Source organism: Bacidia gigantensis (genome assembly GCF_019456465.1).
Source record: "Bacidia gigantensis strain McMullin 20006 chromosome Unknown contig_255, whole genome shotgun sequence".
In the NCBI taxonomy this organism is placed as follows: Eukaryota; Fungi; Ascomycota; class Lecanoromycetes; order Lecanorales; family Ramalinaceae; genus Bacidia; species Bacidia gigantensis.
Window position 1 is genome coordinate 479,325 of NW_025408605.1, and position 20,782 is coordinate 500,106.

The window sequence follows — 20,782 nt, forward strand, 5'->3', positions numbered from 1 at the left end:
CTCGCCGACCTAATAAGTGTCTCGTCTTCTCGTCTTATCCATTATCCTCTCCCTAGTACTCTACCCAACGCGTCTTTCATGTTCAGTTCATCTTTTTATTCGCAAATAAGTCTTGCCGTTCTTCGTTCGTCAGCCAGCCAATGTTGGTTGTTGTTGCCGGCGCCGGTGCCGTCATCTGGTCCAGTGAGAACTTCGCCTCGTTACTGTCTTTGGCGGCATGGAGATTGGATGTGGAATGGACGTGTCGAGGTCGCTGAGGCAGGCGAGAGTTGTATTCACGGCGTTTGGGAGACTGCAAGGTATCAGGATTGGTTGCCTGGGGCAGCTCCTCGTTAGATACGTGGTTAATGACAGAGTTGATTTCTGAAGATGAGGCTATCTTTGAAGCAGCTTCTCCATTTGCTGTCCCGTTAGCATTCTGCTCGTCGGCTGACTCGCCATAAGATCCTGAATCATTGATAGACTTCGGGTCCAAAGATGGAAAGGAGGATCCATCACTAGTCGGAGATCCTTGGTCATTGCCAGACATCGAGTCCGAAGATGGGGCTATATCAGTAGTGGCTCCATCAATCGTTGTGCCGTTGGTGATGTTCTGTTTGTCGGCTGATCCGTTATGGGATTCTTGGCCATTGCCAGACATCGAGTCGGAAGATAGGGCTATCTCGGTAGCGGCTCCATCACTTGTTGTACCGTTGGTGATGTTCTGCTTGTCGGCTGGCTCATTATGATATTTTTGGTCAGTGCCGGACTTCAAGTCTGAAGACGGAGTTGTCTCTGCAATGGCCCCATCACTCGTTGTACCATTACCGATACCCTGCTTGTCGGGTGATTCGTCATGGAATCCTTGGTCAGAGCCGGAGTTCGAGCCTGAAGATGAAAATGCGGACCCAGGATCTGCGGCACCATCACCCCCATTAGTGTTATTCTGCCCTTTGATTTCCTCGTCGACGTTGGAGCTGACTTCCTCCGTCAAGTCTCCAGCGTGGTCTCCTAGCAAGTCGCCAGTGAAAGCAGTGAAGTCGGCTTTTTTTAGCTCGCTATCCACATTTCCATGTTTCTTTGCTTGCTCCACCTCTTGTCGTGCCTCGTCGCGCTCTTCAAGTGCCTTCTCAATCCCTCCTTGTAGCCCCTGGATAATAGCGAAAAGCTTGATCGTTTGCCCATTGCTCTGATCCACGACTTCATCGACGTTCAAAGCGCGTACTTGAAAATCGGTTATCTCGAGATTCTTGGTGTCGATGAGACTTAATCCTTGGGGCTGAGCATCGCCTAGAATCCTGCGGAGGCAAGCAAGAGCTGTGTCGGAAATCTCTCGCCTTGCGGATAAGATTGATACGCAAAGAATGGGATCGTTTTCGACCGTCTCCTTCGTTGCAGCCAATGCAACGTCAATGCAAAACAAATCATTTGACGCTGTTGCCACAGTAGCTTCGTGCTCTGAACCATTATCAGGTGTGGTCACAGAAATGTCCGCCTCATTTTGGTGTTCATTACTCGGTGCTGCCTCATGGACGATAGGGAGGGCGCTTTTCTCTTCTGCGAGCTTGGAATCTTTACTTCCACGGAAAATGGTCATTAGGTGACACTTGTGCACCAAGGAAGTCAAGCTTTGAACAAATCTAGATGGCCTCATTGAGGAGAGAGTCATCCAAACAGAAGCCATGTCAAACTCTTCGCGTAATTCCATGTAGAGGGATAGATTGTCCCTGTCCCGATATGAGTTTCCGGCCTCCTCATGTGAGCCTGGGCGTTCCATGGTCCTCCGGTCTGGGTTGCTTGTCATTTCTAGTATCTTGAGAGGGAAAAGAATTACGTCGGAAAGAATGCTCTTTCGTGACACTGAGGACACGTCTGTGTGAACAAAGGCACCGAATTTAAGCGGACACCTCAAAAGTGTTGACCCCACCATTGAAGCCTACCGTGTCAAGGTGTGGCGTCTTCTTGCCACAGCAGGATGATAGTGGATAGTCAATCCCGATGATAGCCCCATTAGACCCTTGCACAACCTGTATAGTATGTCTTTGCAAGCCATTCGTATGACGAAAACTGAGCAAGCATACAACGCAAAAGTCATTGTCTGCCTGCTCGACATGATCAGGACTAGAAGGCGCTCGGAATAGGAAACTTTGGAAATCTTGAAAAGTCTCCTGATTTCTATCATAGCTTCGATATTTCCGCTACTAATGTGTATGCTTTTGCGTAAGATTCTGTCGTGCATTAGCTCAATATGCTTTATAAAGCAAGATGCTCCCAAAGGCACTTACCAAGAAGATCTCGATCGATCTGTCCAATGTTCTGTATTCCACCGACATTCATCAGAATATCTAGGTCCGCCAAAAGACTCTTCATCACATGACGAACGCCATGTTCACCCATAATGCTCAGTCCCCAAACCCAGAGTCTTCCCACCCAAACGAATCTAGCTCCCAGCGCTAAAGCTTTTACGACATCAGCCGCGCCTCGTATTCCACTATCATACATAATGTATGTTCTATCTCCGACAGCATTGACAATGTTCTCGAGTGCATCCAGGCTAGCAATCGCACCATCAACTTGCCGCCCAGCATGATTACTCACAACAATCCCATCACACCCTACTTCGACCGCTTTCTGCGCATCCTGTACGCTTTGAATACCCTTCAAGCAAAATGGCCTGCCCCCTGAGATCCCCTTCCATGTCTCGATCAACCATGGTATCTTCTCCCAGCTCCACGCCCTGCCGTGCCAAACATTGTCGATCCACAGTGCACCGGCTTCATTTGGCTGCCTGACGGGATCAATGCCATGTTCACGCAGGCGTTTCTGAAACACCGGATCGCTGAGCCCTAAATCAGCGCCGATGCCGTGGTAGAATGCGTAATTACTGGTAGTAACGTCGTCGTGCCGCCAGCCAAGCTGCCACGTATCGGTTGTTAGCATGCAGGCGTCGAAGCCGGATTCCCAAGCGCGAGTCAAAAGTGAGACTGTGAGCTCATCATCATGTGGCATATACAACTGAAAAAAGCGGGGTGATGATGGGCCATTGGCTTTGCCGACATCCTCTATTGGTTGGGAACCCGCGGTCGAGAGAGCGTAGGGCAGGTTCAATTCACCAGCCACTTTAGCAACAGGAAGCTCTCCCAATGGGTGATAGATCTTGTTGATTCCTATCGGAGCGAAGCCGATAGGGGCAGCGACTTTATGACCAAATATGAAAGTACTCGTATCTCTGACATTTGTATCCACGAGCTGGCGGGGAATGATTTTGTGCCTGAAGAAAGCTTGTCGGTTGGCGAGATGGGTGTGTGAAAGACCCGCATTGGAAGAGGCATAGTACCAGCCATTCTGCGTAAGCTTTTCCTTCGCAAGCTCCTCTAGCTTACCCGGGTCAGTATTGAATGGCGGCACTTCACCCTCATTGGATTTCCAAAAGTTTTCACGCTGATACAAAGCAAATTGAGGCGTGCCTCGTTTGCAAATGTTTTCGTTCTTCGGGTCCGACATAACGAACAATGAATGGATGAATTGAGTCTGACCTCTTTTGAAAATGAAATAAAAGGCGTAACCAATGGACACACGTACAATTAAAGGCGAAGACCTTACCTAGAACAATGACGAACATGAAGAATAAACGTCATCGTTCGCGGGAGGCACGGACATGCAGTCTCGCGCATTGCATAACTCCTCGGACACCCTAAAACATAAACACAGACGTAAATCGTCTATTAGCCACTTTATCAAGAAAGTTTTGCCTGCAAAGTTGTTGATCTTGTAATTTTAAGTTACCTTTAAACCAAGACTTTTTGGTCAATAGGTGTAAGTAAAGAGTTATATTGCAGCAGCGTTGGGAGGTGTCCGAAGAGTTATGCAATGCGCGAGGCAGTTCAGCAAGCAAATCTCCCAAAAGTCAATTAGGTTGGGACCGTTCAGAGACTCAACATGGATGGTCAGAGCTATCGATGGACCTGCAGGTTCCTCACGAATGGATCGTTTAATGTGGGGGTTGTTACTAATGATTCGCATCTTACATATCGAGTCTACTGCTCTTGGATCCAGGATCTCCATCAACACGGCTAAGCGGGCTTATTTTCGTGGTAGAGAATTTGGTTGAGCAAAGACTTCTGGTTTGGGATAGTTGTGTCTGTTCGGCGTCTCGAGATACCTTCGTCAGAGGATACGAACGGCAAGGTCATCATTCCGTCCTAAGATCTTGAGCTGGGCGTCTATGGTTGCATAGCACCTTACAAGCGCTTGAGAAGACCCTTTAAGCATCATCAGACCCCATTTCGCGGATATGTGTGAGGGATGATGTTTCTGAATACGAGTTCCTTGACGAATCTCTAGAAAGCTCGGTCGCCTTTAGACTTTCAGCCGGCGTGGACTGCCCGACTCCACCAAAGGCTTGTCTGGGATAGTATGGACTATACGCAGCTAGTATATCTAATATCCATCTCCCAGGAGCCAGAGAAGTGTTTCAGAAGCAGAGTTATGAGCCGAGACAGGGGCTACAGATCCCCATTCAAAATCGCCGAATTGATGCATGGGAATGTGTATCCTCCTGCGGGTCACACACCCTTAAAATTCCTAACACACTCCCCAAAACTTGACAAGCCATATGCAGTCAGCATCCTATTCATCCATCAACGGTCATTCGCTACATCATATCAGCTTTTGCTATTCCTCAGCGCTCATCCTTGTGTCACCCTTGAACTTGCTGTGTTGGTGAGGCGTAGGCGTAGGCGCAAAAGGGAAGCTCCTCCACCGTGTTGCGGGGAACCCAAGATCGTCAGCGTGGGCCCACGTAACCGCTGGCCAGCGCACCTGCAATACCCGTCTATCTGTCAGGTTGATAGCATCACGCGATTCAATTACATAGGCTTACCGTCAGCCCTCTTCAGTCCACCGGTTCTGAGGAAGCTCGTCTCCCCCTTGCTCCACTTGTCTGTCTCTGCGGCTCATGCAGGGACCCGTACGCACAAACCTCCATTGACCAAGCAATCATTTTTGCAGTCGAGTCTCGACTGATATAATGTGACTTCGTCGCTAATACGCATCCAAAAGGGGCTATGAGGTCAAAAAACCTTACATTTACTAATAATACAGCCTTGACTCGTCGTCACTACTGTCCATGGCGCCGAAACCGCCAGCTCTAGAAACCTCTTCAGCTCCACTAGCTGATTGGTTTTTCATCTGTGGTAAGGGTCATAGGTCTACCTCTCGATTTACGCTTACAGATTTTGAGGTGTCGATAGCGAACAACTCCACTGGGGCGATGATGATGATACAGACGAAAATGGGCTGTCCACGCCATTTGAACCAACGATTGAGGAGGATAAGATTGCAGAAGCGGAGCATGCACCTCCAGATCCCCCAGTCCAGTCCCCACGCAAGACAAAACGGAGCTCATACCAACGCCTCTCAAACCTCTCGGACGAAGCACGTCTATCGATCGCCTCATTGACATTGTCCGGAGACAAGAAGGGGACCGATAGCAATAGGAGTAGTGTGACGATCAAAGGGCCACAGGTCAATGGGACGAACGCCACGAACACGTGGACAGAGACGGACTTTGAAAATGCGTTGAAGAAATTCGCTGCTCAAAGGGATTCCTTCCTTGTGGACTTGGATCTTACAGCAGGAGCTGTTGTCCCAAGTCGGCCGAAGCCCCGCCCGAAGACGCAAAGAATCATCACCGAAGATGCACCAGGCACCAGGTCTGGTATTGGGAGCATCCGCCGCAGGTTGTCCACGAGAACCTTGAACAGCGCCAAGCGACAAACGTCGGTGAAGAGACAATGTAAGTACATCCAGGCCTGCAGCTGTTTGGCACCATGCTTTGTTGCAACAGCTTCCCATGTATTGTTCGTATTGACCTGTATAGCGACCTCCTCCGCCCGAACGTCAAAGCGTCTGAGCAATTACAACTCGGTCATCCCAAACCCACAACCTTTAAACGAAGAAGCAAACACCCATCCATTGATGCGCAAGTTTGAGCCCGTCTTGCTGGATAGGTACCCGCAAAAGAGCATGGTAGATGAGATGAAGCGCAGAGGCACATTCCCAGACTACGTACCGATGTTCGCCTTCCCGAATGATGTCAATATACTGTCGGCCGATGAAAGACCGAGATCAACGTGGCATGGGTTTGCTATGACCTCCAGCGATAATTCTCGGCTTTATGGCATCTGTTTGACGGTGTGGATACCCCTGAATGAGCGTGCGTCGGGACAATTGGAGAGGGAATGCGAAAAATGGCGAAAAAACAACATGACGGGAGAAGAGCGGGAGCTGGCAAGTAGTCTTGGGGAACGACTCGCCCTTGAGCGAGTCAAGCTGTCGAGACTGCTAGCTAGTCTTCCCTCCGCGCCGTCAGGCTCGGATGAACGGGAGGCACTTGAAGATGAAATCAGCGCAGTCGAGGAGAAAATTGCGTTGATGGCTGATTTGCTTCGACCGGTCCGGCATGGTGCAGCTGCCAAGATAGAAGGTCTCACAGACGGTGAAACCGGCCTTTGGATACCTCGAGCCTACGGAATCTTGGGAAGGGATACCTCCTTGACAAGTTTTTGGAAAGAGTGGTTGAAGGCTGTCGTAGTCCCTATGACTGATGGTGCAATCGTTCGGGTGCCTATCAGCTCACCTACTGTAGGGACCTGGCAACCTCTTGAAAGATATGTTGTCAATCTGTGTGCTGAAGCGCCTAGTCCGATATCGTCTAAAACGCAGGTCGAGGTGTATATCAGGGAATTGAGATTGTTTGCTAGAAAGGAGGCGCTGAATGAACTACCAGGATCTCGAAACGTAGGTTATTCCATTCATCCCTGTGACTGGTGCTAATAAAGTGATAGACGGACCTATATGCATTATTCAGGTCTCTATCGATACCGAACATTGTTGTACTACTAGAGGTGAGCTCCATCGCCAGGCAAATTGGGGATTTTGCTGAGTTTGTTTCTAGTTTGCTTTAGCTGAAGCCCGCATAATACTCCTCTCTTCACATACATCAATGCTACATCTCGCTAGCAAGGCTCTTATCGAATTGATGTGGCCACTGAAATGGTCTGGCGTATTCATACCCGTTCTTCCTGCTCGCTTGATCCAAGCTATCGAGGCTCCGTGCCCATATATCGTCGGAATTGAGCGGCGATACGAGAAGGTCGAGCTGCCCGAAGATGACTTCGTGCTTGTGGACCTTGACCAAGACGAAATTGAATCAACAGTTCGACCGTTACCAATGCCGAAGCAGCAAAGACGGAAACTGACCTCAATCTTGCAAGCAGCGGCACCGCACCACAATCGCTTCGGTGTCCCCAAAGGGCCACCAGCTTATGCCATAGAAGCCTTCCCTTTCAACACCTTCACTTCCGAAAACCCTCCAGTATTCTCTGGCACACCTCAACCAACATCGCTAGCTAGATATATCGCGGCGAACTCTACCTCCTTCGGTGATGATAGCTCCAATCTGCCTGCAAGATATTTAGTGTTCAATGCTTTCTCACCGTCGAAAATAACCGACTCTAGTTCTCAAGGTCGGTCATCTACTGGCTCTACCAACACTACCGCTTCACCACCGTCCCCCAAGGCTTCACCTGTCTCGTCCACCTTTCCCGCTTTCCCTCCCTCACGCAGTGAATCTGGTCATGCAATACAAGCTAGCCTTCGCGAAAAACGCTCTGGGCACTTTGATTCATCGTCTAGGCGAAGCTCAACACTGGCATTTGACAGGAACCCTACGAGAAGACCGAGCATACCCAGTCATACTTCGAATCTCTCCATCAGCAATACGATCTCGAGCTATGCAACCTCAAATTATGCGCCATCTATGTATGCTCAATCTACTCTCGCAGCATCAACCATCATGCCGAATGTTCTCATGCAGCCAGTACGAAATACTGATTCGACCTGCTGGGCTGAAGGACATTGCCTGCAATGGCGTCGATATGACGATAAATCTACATGTACCATTTGCGACGAGAAGGCTGAAGACGGCATTTACAAATGCAGTGGCTGTAGCATCTATGCTCACACTAGGTGCGCTCAGCAGATATGTGTTGTCTGTCCTGCCGCATTCCATCCCGAGCAAGTCAGGGCGGCTTTCGCCAGATGCTTTGCGGCATTGTTTTACACATATCGCAAGAGCCTGCAGCCGGCGAACAAGGAGCAGAAAAAGAGTGGTCTTTTGTTTAGTTTCAACATGGACGGTTTCATACGCAGTCTGCCGCACGAGAACGCCGATTATGTGAAAGACGTCTTGAAAGAAACTCAATGTAAGTCATGTCTTCTTCGAGGAGGCGGACTCAACTAATGGTTACAGGTTTCAATGAATTTATCCACGAGGGTGAGACAAAACCAGCAAGCGATCCAAGCATAATGCTATTAGATCAAATGATCCTTTCAAAAAGGAATAGGGGCAGAGCTTCTATGTTTTCCAAATCGAGAGTCGATTTTCTCTCGGATACGTACGACCATCTATGGCGGTCTGCGGCAGCAACACCACCAAAAGGTCGGATACCCGGAGATTATCGAGCGACGATCACTCGCACGCCTGCAAAATTGGACCCGACATTGATGAAAGAGCCGCGAGCATTGCAAGGTGTACCTCGGATCAACACCGTCAACGCTCGAAGCAGAAAGCCAATCCCAAGCATGTTGGGACCAGGCAACAGAATGAATGGACTCGCACAGAGCCCGCCAACATGATAGATTATACGAAGAAGAGGAAAGTAATGCTAGCTCGCTAGGAACATAGAGATGTGTCGCAAGATTAACGAGGGGACGATATGAGACGCCAGTTGACATTGGGAAACGGAGGTGTTTTGAATATGCAGGATGTCATCTGTGATGGGTCTCTTTGGATCTGCGGTGTATATAATCGAGACCCAGCTGGTGACATCGGCGGCTCTGTCTTGCCATGTATGACAGGCGGCAGGCGTATATTGGGGGCATGGAAAAGTACGATCATCGTGGGCATGGTCTGGATAGGAAGAATAGATAATGAGGTAGATGACCCAGAATGGTGTTTCAATAAACAATACAATTATTCCTACTCTGCAACATGGGTATCAGTCTTCATCTCGTTAGTATTATCATTGGTTGGTTCCATACGACGCAAGAACTCATCAACGCAGAACCCTTTCCACGCAAGGCTTTCCTTCCAATCTCTCGTCGCTATTACCAAATCTTCTACCAACCTCTGCCCTCCCGCCCAAATAGCCCCTTTGAATGCAGCTCTCCGACATAAACACTCTAAAAACGCCCACCCGCTACAGTCTTTCGGATGCCTATAGCACCATCTCTGCACCGTCTCTAAGCGTTCTTGCGCAAGGACTGCCGTCTCCATCGCCACCTCACCGTCCCTCTCTACTGCTTCCTCCCCCCTTCGCGCGAAAAACAAAGAGAGCACATCCCTCGCATAGTTCCACCCATAATAATTACTCGTATGCTTCTCACCCGCTACCATCACAATCCTCAGCTCACTCTTCCAAAGCTCTTGCATCTCTTCTCCCGTATTTTCCCTGACATCTCCTCTCGGCCCTTCAGCTGACCGGATGGTGCGGAAAAGCCAAAGCCGATGCCCCCATAGCGTGGGACTCTTAGTATGTTTCGGCAGAGGTGAGGTGAGCAAGGATTCGAGCCATATCAGCTCGCGCTCTACAAGTCTTTGATGCCCTTGACGAGAACGGTGGGACAGCAGATAGCGTTTCCGCCAGTTGATCGCCGTTTGGTGGTTTGGATCGTAGAGCAATAGTACGCTTGTCGCCTTCAACTTCTCCTCTTCCAATTCCCCCTCCTCAGCTTCGTCACCGCTGCCATCTTCTCGTCCTTTGTAGGTGTATATTTGGGCATGTGGGGAGGGAGTGAAAAATATCTCGCGGGCGTAGAGGAAACATTCGATTAGTACTTTCTGCGGGATCGCGAGCGCGGAGTCGGGAGCTGAGTATTGGATTGAGGTGACAAGGGCAGAGGGGAGGATGTCGATTTCTAGAACACGGGATGGCGAGGGGTGAATGAGGTCCAACAGGTGGTTGTATGTAGAAGTGACATTAATATTGGACATATGAGTGGAGCGGGGATGAATGGGCGAGGGGTTCATTAGGCGGACCACCCTAAGAACTGCCGCTTTTGGCGTAGGGAATTGACGTAAGCCTTAGGGCTGAACGCCCAGGCCTACAATTTTGACCGAGCTTGCTGTGCGGTTACAGTCGTGAGCTCGAGATGGCGAAGAAGCCGAAGCTGCTTTCACACGATGAGATCTGGGATGACTCTGGTATCGTGGAATCTTGGAATGAGGCGCTTGAAGAGTATAAAGTACTGTATATGATCCAGAGCCTTGTTCACTATGCTGACGATGTGAAGCTCTATCACAGTATACACGCAAAAGGAGAGCGGGTTGAGGATGTGATTGAACATTTCAAGGCACATGAAGACCTCGATAATGAGTTGCTTGAAGACAACCTCACAACTTCAGTCAATGGAGCAGAGCAATCTCTGGCAACAGACGAAGTGGTCGAAGATGGAGTATGGGAGCAAGAGCAAGAGGAAATGCAAGATGATGAGCATATAACACATGTGAGGAATACAAAATGAAAAATCAAGTATGACTGTTGATCGGTCCAGGAGCAGGGAGAGTCGAGCGACACTATACTTCAGGAGCCCTCTTCAGACGTGACGGCAGGGCCAGCGGCGCAAGCAGCGGTCCCAGTAGCAATGATTGGAACAAGTATGATAGCCCGTGTCTTGTAGCTGTTCCATCCAAGCTAAATATGATATAGTCCAAGACGAATCACTGAAGAATCTGATGATGTCTTGGTACTGGGCTGGCTATTACACCGGCTATCAACAGGGACAGCAGCAGAGTCTGGCACAACAGGCCGATAAACGTTGATCGAGTGATTCTCGAAGAAATATGACCGACTTTGTAGAACCCTGGAACCTACCTCTTTTGGATGAAAGTGCAACTGCGTCAAGACGCCTAGCTCTTGTGGGAGAATTATACACCGTACTCCATGATACGTGCTACAAGGTTTTGAAGGTCGAAAGCATGTAAGTCACTTCCTCATGCCACCTCTCACTTGTTCGTGACTGCTCTCTCAAATCAATGTCGTGGATACGATATGAGTATGGAACCTGATGGGCGAGCTAATTTGAATACGCAGTCGAGAACCTAAGTCATTTGAAGCTTCAATTTGTCTAAATCGAAGTCCGATATGTGTAGCATCGAAGCGATCCTCAAGCTTCTATGGAAGGCTTCAATCATCCTGAAGACCTTTCCGAGGAAAGCACTCGGGCTTCTGACTTGGACGACTTGCCGAATGGCAGACATAATGCTACGGACGAACATGATTCAGTGTCTCTTAGGCTTTCGCTTTGATGAAGGATTTGCATCACGGGTGAGGAAGAAATATGAAAGGCTGTTAATGTCGCTGTGTTCCGTCAATGGCCTGCACTTTCTCATTCTGTCATTCTTTCTTTCACCAAGAATAGGTGAACAGAACATACCGTCCATCGCGTACGCATTCCACTATCATGACATCCTATGCACTCTCCGCCGTTGCTCTCAATGCCTTCTGTATTTCAGCATTCTTTTCCTTCCCCTCCTCGTTTCGGCCATCCCTCGTTTCTAGCGCCAAAAATTATCACGGAAGATGCGATCACCCGTCCTCAACATACCCTTGCCCTCGACTCTTACTCCATGTCGAGTTGCATATTCCAGAGGACGAAAATTGAAGCTGCAAGGCTGGCCTTTTCTAATCCCCAGCTTCTTTTAAATTTCTTGAGAAATTTCGGACGAGATTTTGGGGTTCGCTTTACGGGTCACATAGTTATGGGACGTTGCTGCATGTTACTGCGTGGTTTTTTAACATATGATCTGAGACTGGGAAATGAGAGCTAGGCGTCCCCATGGAAGAGGAGAGCGCATCGGATATAGAGCTCAAAATTCAGGCATGTAGTCAGATGGCCACCATCATCTTGTATGAAGCCATAGACAATTTACTCTTTGAAAAGTGTGGTATTTACAGACTTTTGATCACTGATTGAAACGATTGAATTTAGGGGTATCAAGTCTACTACTCAGCTATTACGAGCACTATACAGGATTCATTTAATATCTTCTCTTCTTCCTTCGAGGCACTTGCCCCGAGAAGGTCGGCATGCCATACAAGCCCATTCCTACCTCTCAAAATCACTTCACTATTCGCCAGTAAAAGGCAAACATTCTAATCCCAATTGATCCGGGAGCCGTGCGGTATTCTAGGCAGCTGAGCTTTCTGATACTCAACTGCTGCCTGTTCTTCTCCTCGAGGTTTGGTAGATTTGTTGGCGGTGGTCTGATGGACCTTAGCCAAGATTTACTTGGGGGTCATTCTTCAATCCGCTTTCCAGTGAGTAGTCAATCCGCCATCAAGGTCCTCCTTGTTAAGCTGCAATTCCAAGGCATACATGGCCATTGTTAATGCCAAGTTTACCCACCGCCACAGATTGCTGCCCGCATGACCACCTTGATTCTTCCACCACTCGCCATTGACATCTCCACTCATCGAGGAAAAGTGTTGCATTAGTAGACTGGTGTATACAGTGATTAATATGCTGGGGCTGAACCAGCTGAGGAGACCGAGTACTTGTCCAGCACCGTCGGAATCTTCTAGTGTGGGTTCTTCGGAAAGCCCTCGAACTCCTGACTCTCGTATGGCGGGGACTATGCGTGTCGTTGCATAGAGGACGAACAGCCGGTACGCCAAAGAAATCAAGACTGATGGAGTGACCGTGCTAAGGGCGTCTGCAATGAAATTAAATCCGGCGTGGATTGCGCCAGGTAAGACTGAGACTGCCTGCATTAGGGTGGTGTATGATGCCATGATGATAGGCGGGAAAGGGGGAAAGTCGGGAGCTTGAGGTGGTGGAGGCGATTCTTCGGGGGTCGATGGTTGGTAGTCGGTGAATATTTGGTAGATGCATAGGACGACATAGGCAAATAGAAGCGAGCTTTCAACCGGGTTGCCTTTCCCAGAGCCAATGCCCCATGCACAGAGGAAGACAGCACAGGTGATGGTGATACCGATGAGAGTAGCGTCCACGTTGCTGATCTCTGGGAATCGCGTGACTCGCCAGAGGAAGTATACAGCGCTAGAGATCACTGATGCCGAGACTACTAGTAGTCCAATCTGTCGAGTTTCAGCGGAGGGACTTTTACGAGATTCTTTGATCACTCACCATCCAGCTATCACTCCGTCCACTACGGTTCACCAGCCACCGTGTAATCTGCCCAGCTGCCTGTATGACGAGAAGACTGCAAAAGCCTTCTACTAATTGGAACACCGGAGTTGACCACCTCAGAGTCTTGTCCCATCCCCCAACAGTAATGCTCTCCGCCAGCCCGTCTGGCCCAAATATCCACTGCCATACCGAAGTATCAGCCGATCTCTTGCCACTAAACGTTCTTTCCACCCAGCTACTATTGCCGACTGGTTCAACCGAGAAGCGGTTTAGAGACCATATCAAAAGAGACGGGACCACGGCCCATTGTAACCAACTCAGAAGCTGAATTAAAAGCCAGCGATATCGAGAGCTCGGTGGCGTTGCCAATCGCAGGACCGAATAGTAGAAGTAGAATGAAGCCAGAGAAAGGGAGAAAGCTAGGCCACAGGCTCGTCCTCCAACATCGAAGGCTAGTGGTACTGAGAGAATGATCGTGAACAAAAAAGTCACAGACGAGAAGACTCGGAGGATCCACATAGGCGCAACGAGCGCCGGCAGCGCAATGAACGATGTGTAGTGTTCCTTTTCGTATTGCCGACGTGTGAGTTTCGACTTGAAGGTTTTGAGAGATTGAATGAAAGGTTGGAGGAAGCCTCTGCGTTATCGCTTCACATCGCTTGCATTGTTGGGTTCGCAAGTGATGAGAGGTATCATGGGCGGTCAAAGGATCCCCGTTGCAGCAGATGCAAGGCCCAAGGTACCGTTCAAGCCGACTATATCTAGGACCTGCTTGTTGAAAGGCTGTAGCAGCGCGCATCCAATGCTCACATGCCCGGTTTCCTGCAAGATTAAAAGTGCGGAAGCCAGTCAAAGCAACCAGGTTCTCCGAGGTGCAGCTGGCCGACGCTGTCAAAGGTTATTGTTCAGCCTGGTCGGATAGCCCAAAGTGTCAGATCCTGCAGCTTCCCTAGGTGTAGATGAGAGACAAAGAGATGCATGGACCACGACGCAATCCAGAAGGAACTTTCGCGTTCTTCCAATCAATTTATCTCGCGATAAACTTCTAGGCAGGAGAGCCGCTAGATCCAACCCCTGGAGAAAAAGGGAAGAATAGCCGAGACTGCCCTGGTCGCCACCAAGACCTGAGTTTCTCGAAAAGGGCAACTTTAGCCAGCCTTTCCCATCATTCATTACCTACTATTCAAACCCCTTGGATGCTATTACGCGCCTTCAAAATGGCCACAGAACAAGCATCAAAGCGGATCAAGCCCAATGGTTTTACCCCCAATGGCCCACTGATCGGCACGCACAATGGCCACTTCCACGCCGACGAGGCCCTCGCCGTCTACCTTCTCCGCCTTCTCCCCACCTATAACCCCTCCACGCTTCTTCGAACTCGCGACCCTTCTCTCCTTGCTACTTGTCACACGGTCGTTGATGTAGGCGGCGAATACGACCCCCGAAAAAATCGATACGATCACCACCAGCGCACCTTTGATGCCACCTTTCCCTCGCGACCCACCAAATTGAGCTCGGCTGGGTTGGTCTATTTGCACTTCGGCAAGCCCATAATCGCACAAAAATCGGGTTTCAGAGAGGACAGTGAGGAAGTCGGCATCTTGTGGAATAAGCTTTACGCAGAGTTTGTGGAGGCGCTGGATGCGAATGATAATGGAATTGGGGTGTATGACCCACAAGATGTAAAGGGCGTAGAGAAACGCTTCAATGATGGGGGTGTTAGTCTAGGAAGTCTAGTCGGAGATCTCAATTGGGCTTTTGAGGAAGGAGAGGTGCCGAGCACGGAGGGAGCACAGCAGGCAGAGGATCAGAGATTCTTGGGCGCAAGTCAATTGATGGGCACAATCTTCTTGAGGAAGCTCGATTACTATACGAAAGCCTGGTTGCCTGCTCGGACGCAGGTTAGGGAGACGCATGCGGCAAGGTTCGAGTGGGATGATCAAGGCAGGATCATGCTATTTCAGCAGGGGTGTCCCTGGAAAGATCATTTGTATACTATAGAGGCAGAAGACGAGGTGAAAGAAGAGAACAAGGTGCTATATGTTCTATATCCCGAAAGCGAGAAGGAGGAAAGCAAGTGGCGTATTCAGGCAGTTGCTATCAGTAAAGACAGTTTCGAATCGAGAAAAGCGTTACCTGAGGCTTGGAGAGGTGTGAGAGATGCTGAGCTGAGTGCTATTAGCGGTATTGACGGGTCTATATTCGTGCACGCGAGTGGCTTCATTGGTGGCAACGCTACCAAAGAGGGATCTCTGAGCATGGCGAGGAAGGCATTCACGCCATGAAGCCATGGAGTCGCCCCAGAAAAAGTCTTTTTAGCACAGCAAGGTGTTGGATAGCATGATATCCACGACAGACTAGCTCTTTAAAAACACGACCGACCCAGAATCTTGTGTTTATCCCATATCGCAAACCCGCCTTCCTAAGCCACGCTTTGATTTCTACCACCTCAATGACCGTGGCGATCAGCGTCACCAAACTCCAAAAGCTCCAAGCACGCGAAGAGCAAACAACAAGCTGATTTCATTAACCCATCAGCTCATCAACTCGTGAACAAGCACTAGCCCGAACGAACGCATGTTCCTCGGCTTCTTGCCTAGCTATGATGAACTCTGCCATCTAATGGGGATGCCTTCCTTCGCGGGCGGACCGGTAACATCTTTGTTGACCGGACTTTGCGGGCTTTTTGGGCTGAGGATGTTGGGGTCTTCAGCACTTGTCTCCCGTTGCAGGAAGCTGCTCTCTTTCACAGGACTACCGCTTGTCGCCCCAGGAATACTGCCTCGGTGAACTTCGCCATTCGGAGGGTTTGTAGTGCCATTCGGTCCAGGTGAGCTCAAGTGCGGGATGTTCTCTGGGTGTGGGTGTTCTTTGCCAATTGAGGTCACCCCTCCATCACTAGCTTTGCCTGCTTTAGACATTGCGTAGTCGCCCGAATCAAAATATTTTCGTTCCTGTAGTCTCAATTAGAATAGAGCATAGGCTCGAGTGTCCACGTCATACCTGGAGCTTATTTTGGAGCAAATCTTTCTTGTTTGGCAGCTTGCCGTAGAGGCGAAAGAGCTTTTGCTCTTCTTCCGTGAGTGACTAGATCTGATCAGTCGACACTTCGGGCGACCATGATGTGATTCCACACTCACGCTCACGTCAACTTTATTCTTCTGGAATGGATTCAGAGCCATGGCAGTCGACTTTTAGAAATTGAAAATATATAGTCTTGTCCCAGCAGCTTTTTCGTGCTATCTAGCGTCTTGAAATCCCGAGCTTGGCAACAATATTGAGGACCCCGATTATAACTTCTAACTGTCGAGGAAGGATGGTCAAGAAACGCCTAGATTGTTTATGAGTGGAGGTTGGAGAAAGACTGCCAACGCCACAAGTGCTGTGGCTTTGAAAAGGGTTGATTGATCGTTTGACGGGTGACAATTTTATGGGCGCTAGGTGAATTAGGTTTGCGAAGGGTGGTGATTGTTTGATGCTGCGGAGGCCAGATTGAAAGCGCTATTAGGTCTTGAGGATCTTAAGTGAGCGAGACTCGTTTTGTTTGGATGATGAGAGAGCGATTGCTCAAGTGATGGTTTAGGGGTAGATTGATGAGGAGGGGGTGGTGTCGTGATATGTTTACAGAAGGTGAAGAAAAGCGACGAAGGAGACGTAGAAGAGTGGAGATAAAGCTTTGCCCGCGCAAGCCGCCAGGCGATCCAATTGGCCAAGCCATCGTTGTTTAAAGATCAGGTCACGAGTGCCGCTAACTATTAATCTCTTAGAATAATAAATAATACCACGAGACGTACATTCGGGCTCGCTTGGCTTTGTCATCTGCATCATATCGAGATCCGTGTTGACGCAGACCAGGTATACTGTAGGTATACTGCTCATGCTGTCCAGTGGAAGACGCATCTACAGATCACTTGCATCTGCATAACACTACCTAAGATTTGGTTGGTATGACGAAAACCTTCGTTGTGGAGCATCTCGACCCGGAGCTCGGGCCATGGTCATCCTTGGAATATCAGACAATTGCGCGGGAGTGCAATGAGAGTGGGGCAAAGTTCTGTCTCTCGGGTATACAGCATGTGAATGAGCTACCAATCGAGCTTCACTCTATCTCAAGCTTAGAGGTTGAAGCTCGAACAAGTGACCAGCTTTATCCGGGAAGCAATGCAAGGGTTTGCCTGCTCGACCCGGCTGCAAAGCAAGAATTGTCACCTGGAGACGCCGACAGCTTCGACGTTTTCTTATTCGGTGGAATACTAGGTGATGACCCCCCACGTGGTACACCATCCTTCTTGCCGTCGAAGCCTTCAGATTGCCTTACAATGGCTAGACAGAACGTCCGAGTTGCGTAAGAAAGGCTTCCAGGGCCGACGTCTAGGCCCAGTCCAGATGACCACGGATACTGCTGTCCGAGTGACAAGAATGGTGATCCAGGATCAAGGTTGCTACGGGAATGTGGGCATAACGATGAAGCTGCTGACACCGCCCAGTCGCCCTCAACGACGTTCCATATATTGATTTCCCGGAATTGAAGCTCGACGAACATGAAAGCACGGAGATGCCTTTCCGCTACGTGAAGAACGAAGACGGGTCGCCGAACATGCCTCAGGTGAGAGCAATGCTGTACATTTCATCAACTTCACTTACCTCATCATCAGGGTATGATCGATCTAATTAAGAAGGATTCTGATAAAAGCCTGGACGATTTGCTGTAGAGAAAAGCAATCAAAACTGTAGAGCAAGTTTTGCGCAGATCGCTGCCAGATCATTGAAATGAGCAATTGGACTTTGTGTGGCATTTACAAAATTCTGCCGCTGACATTCCTCCTGGCAAATCCTTTTTCAATGATACGCCTTCACGACTGGCAGCGCTGTAAATAAAACCGTTAATGGTACGCTCACCAGCACACTCCATGCCACAGCCTGCAGCGCCACTCGATCCTGGACGATGCGCAAACTCTCGTTCTGCACCCAAATCGTCGAATCAAAAATCTTTCTAATCATCATCTTAGCTTGGTATTTCTCCACCCATACTTCATGGCCGTGTGAGTTCGCCGTCCCGAAAGTTTCTAGTGCCAGACGTGCCCGTGTGTGTGCCTTGCTCTTCTTGGTCCCTACCCGCGTAGCAGTGCCGCTATGACTCGTCTCCTGAGAAAGTGAAAATGTGTCGGAACCCGTGAGGGTAATGCGATCGCTATCGAATCTATTGTCGAAACTGTGGCTCGTCTTCAAACTACTCCCATTCAGATTCGATTCGCTATCTTGATCTACGAATTGCTCCCATGGTCTCAGATGCCGATCATGCGTCACGTAAAGTACGAGACAAATGCCGTTGCTGCCAGCCAGCAGAAACGCAAACCCTAGCAGCCAAGCCGGTAAGGCCCAGACACGCCACCAGCGAGACTCAAACGAGAGCAGGAGTAATATGGCGATCAGGAAGCCAAAGAGTATGTTGAGGGCGCCAAGGATACGGCCGAAGAGAATGCGCGGTCTGTTGCCATTGGCGGTGGACCAATGGATGAAGTTCGGGTGGGAGTGATTCTGCAAAGTTTGCGCTGTAGTGGTGAAGGGAATGGAGAAGGCGGATGGGTGGGTGGTATGCTGGAGGGCGTGAAGCTAGAGAAAACCACAAACAATCAGATGAGCTCTACGCACTGGTTGGGAGGAATGGAGATCATTCATGAACCTACGCATGCAGCTCGGTCTTTGTGTGAGAGATTCAGCTCGCGAGGGGCACCTGGAACAAAATACTGAGACATGATGCGATTTATTTCAGGTCGGAAGGGTTGGATTGTGACTGGTTAATAGTGAGCTTGGGTGTTTCGTTTACCAGCTGTTTGAGCACCTACATGACTGCCATTTCAACCCAGTGTGCTGATTGGCACTCTCGTTTGAGTTCATCGTACTGCCCCCGAAAGATCCAGAGGCTAGCGATGCACTGGACGCAAAAGGTACCAACGGGACATCTTTGCTGTCAAAATTGATTCCGAAATCTGTCTGTGGGACTGTCTGCTCTGTTGGCTTGTCTACAATCGGAGGAGCTGGGTCTGGGACTGATTGACTGAAGGGACCTGGGAAGGCGGCTTCATTCCAAGGTGGTGACAGAGCTTGATCGCCTTTAGGGGCCTCGAAGAATCGTTTGGTATAAGACTGGAACCAAAGGTAGAATTGGAGATTCTCGGTATCGTAGGAGACGTAAGATAAATAGCTCATGAAATCAGCGAGAGAACACTGTACTTCGTGTCAGCTCCGGCTTCATAGGCGATCCTGATAGCTGGCATCTCACGGGCGGCAGAGCTCGATTCGAGACGACCATCTCAAACGAGAGCTCTGGGGGAATCGATCGTCGGCTCTTCTCGAGGTTTCGTTCATACTCTGCTGGGTCAATTGCACCCCGAGGACGCGGTATATAATCGGGTCTTTTGTAAAAGAGAAGAGACATGATCGTTGGGCAATAAGCGACTATTGTTTAAGGTGCAGAGGCAAAGAAGCAGTAGGAGGCAGATCAGATCATAGTGCTTTTAAGAAAAAAGGCATCGCGGCGCAAGGTCAAATCGGAACATTGTGGGCGCAGTTGAAGACAGCTCCAAGAGACGTCAAGCTTCAATGGCGCCTTTAAGTCATCAATGCAAAGCAATGGTCCGTTGATGAAACACGGCATGTCATTCGCCAACTGGTTTGACGGTAAGCAGAGGCTTCTGTAGATGCGGCACGATGGCAACCTAATCATGGCTAGCCAGCACGCCCCAAAGCACGTGTGGAACGCCGAGTTATCTCATCCACATCGGACGAATGAGCTGAGAATTGCTTCTTCACTCATGAGATGATGATCTCTTTGCGTTAGCAGCATCTGTAGTGTTTCCAAGTTCAGTAGAGGCACGGTGCTGAGTCCGTGACTACTAAGTTTTGGCACTACTCTTTAGCACGACATTTGAATATCCGACGGTCGCGTATTGCCTTGTGGTTACTGCAAATAGAAGGTAGTCCCGGATCATCAGACGGATGGTTAATCGGAACACGGTCACGCCAAATTGCACTTCACTTGCCTTTGGGGCACTTGTAGTAAGGCTGGCGTTGGAGAGTACCATATAAGCCGGACCTCACAGGATGTAATAGGCCTTATTTCCTCCTACAGAGAACTTCTCAGCTATGTTGACTTCTATTCTGTCAGCATTGAAGGCGATCACAACAAGGAAAAATTCAGGCAAGACCGAATAAGCTAAGAAATCGAGAATATAAGCCCTTTATCTCGTGCCTAGCGATGTATCAGCCCCGCCAAACTGGAGAACCTTCCATTGTCTTCTGGGTCAGCTGTAGGAAGGCAGACATTGAAGAGTGCCTATGAAGCAAATCTCCTGGGACGTAGCAGCCCCAGGTTTCTTGTCATCGAGATTTCGCGTAGCCGCGTCCCCACCAATCAATCGTCGGGAGGTCCTATACAAGAGGATAATTACTTCTTGTGACCCATACAATGACTGCAATTCTCGGCCTCAAATCAGTTCAATCGCTATCAGAGGAGTTTTGAATCTTTCCCCGCCTTGATTGCAAGTGCTGGTCCGTCTCTGGACTCTACGTGCTGTCGGCCAGGTAA

At 49.4% G+C, this 20,782-nt stretch overlaps 8 protein-coding genes across 8 annotated transcripts; 3 read left to right on the forward strand and 5 right to left on the reverse strand.

The window, feature by feature from the left end:
* Positions 1-82: 82 nt before the first annotated feature.
* On the reverse strand, positions 83-3,483 carry KY384_006889 (uncharacterized protein; the record flags this gene model as incomplete). Its single annotated transcript, XM_044815382.1, has 2 exons — positions 83-1,785; positions 2,265-3,483. The coding sequence occupies 2 exons, from the start codon at positions 3,481-3,483 to the stop codon at positions 83-85; spliced, it is 2,922 nt and encodes a 973-aa protein (XP_044667256.1).
* Positions 3,484-5,107: 1,624 nt separating this feature from the next.
* KY384_006890 (uncharacterized protein) lies at positions 5,108-8,679 on the forward strand (the record flags this gene model as incomplete). Its single annotated transcript, XM_044815383.1, has 5 exons — positions 5,108-5,174; positions 5,222-5,776; positions 5,828-6,780; positions 6,938-8,246; positions 8,294-8,679. 5 exons carry the CDS (start codon positions 5,108-5,110, stop codon positions 8,677-8,679), a joined length of 3,270 nt encoding a protein of 1,089 aa, XP_044667257.1.
* Positions 8,680-9,022: 343 nt separating this feature from the next.
* Positions 9,023-10,036, reverse strand: KY384_006891 (uncharacterized protein; the record flags this gene model as incomplete). Its single annotated transcript, XM_044815384.1, has 1 exon — positions 9,023-10,036. One exon carries the CDS (start codon positions 10,034-10,036, stop codon positions 9,023-9,025), a length of 1,014 nt encoding a protein of 337 aa, XP_044667258.1.
* Positions 10,037-10,194: 158 nt separating this feature from the next.
* KY384_006892 (uncharacterized protein) lies at positions 10,195-10,864 on the forward strand (the record flags this gene model as incomplete). The annotated part of the gene is made up of 2 exons (XM_044815385.1): positions 10,195-10,548; positions 10,772-10,864. 2 exons carry the CDS (start codon positions 10,195-10,197, stop codon positions 10,862-10,864), a joined length of 447 nt encoding a protein of 148 aa, XP_044667259.1.
* Positions 10,865-12,347: 1,483 nt separating this feature from the next.
* On the reverse strand, positions 12,348-13,713 carry KY384_006893 (uncharacterized protein; the record flags this gene model as incomplete). Its single annotated transcript, XM_044815386.1, has 2 exons — positions 12,348-13,142; positions 13,192-13,713. 2 exons carry the CDS (start codon positions 13,711-13,713, stop codon positions 12,348-12,350), a joined length of 1,317 nt encoding a protein of 438 aa, XP_044667260.1.
* A 698-nt stretch (positions 13,714-14,411) lies between these two features.
* Positions 14,412-15,479, forward strand: KY384_006894 (uncharacterized protein; the record flags this gene model as incomplete). The annotated part of the gene is made up of 1 exon (XM_044815387.1): positions 14,412-15,479. The coding sequence occupies one exon, from the start codon at positions 14,412-14,414 to the stop codon at positions 15,477-15,479; it is 1,068 nt and encodes a 355-aa protein (XP_044667261.1).
* A 315-nt stretch (positions 15,480-15,794) lies between these two features.
* KY384_006895 (uncharacterized protein) lies at positions 15,795-16,376 on the reverse strand (the record flags this gene model as incomplete). Its single annotated transcript, XM_044815388.1, has 3 exons — positions 15,795-16,148; positions 16,198-16,281; positions 16,335-16,376. The coding sequence occupies 3 exons, from the start codon at positions 16,374-16,376 to the stop codon at positions 15,795-15,797; spliced, it is 480 nt and encodes a 159-aa protein (XP_044667262.1).
* A 581-nt stretch (positions 16,377-16,957) lies between these two features.
* On the reverse strand, positions 16,958-19,633 carry KY384_006896 (uncharacterized protein; the record flags this gene model as incomplete). The annotated part of the gene is made up of 5 exons (XM_044815389.1): positions 16,958-17,094; positions 17,404-17,812; positions 18,094-18,807; positions 19,147-19,422; positions 19,478-19,633. The coding sequence occupies 5 exons, from the start codon at positions 19,631-19,633 to the stop codon at positions 16,958-16,960; spliced, it is 1,692 nt and encodes a 563-aa protein (XP_044667263.1).
* Positions 19,634-20,782: the final 1,149 nt, after the last annotated feature.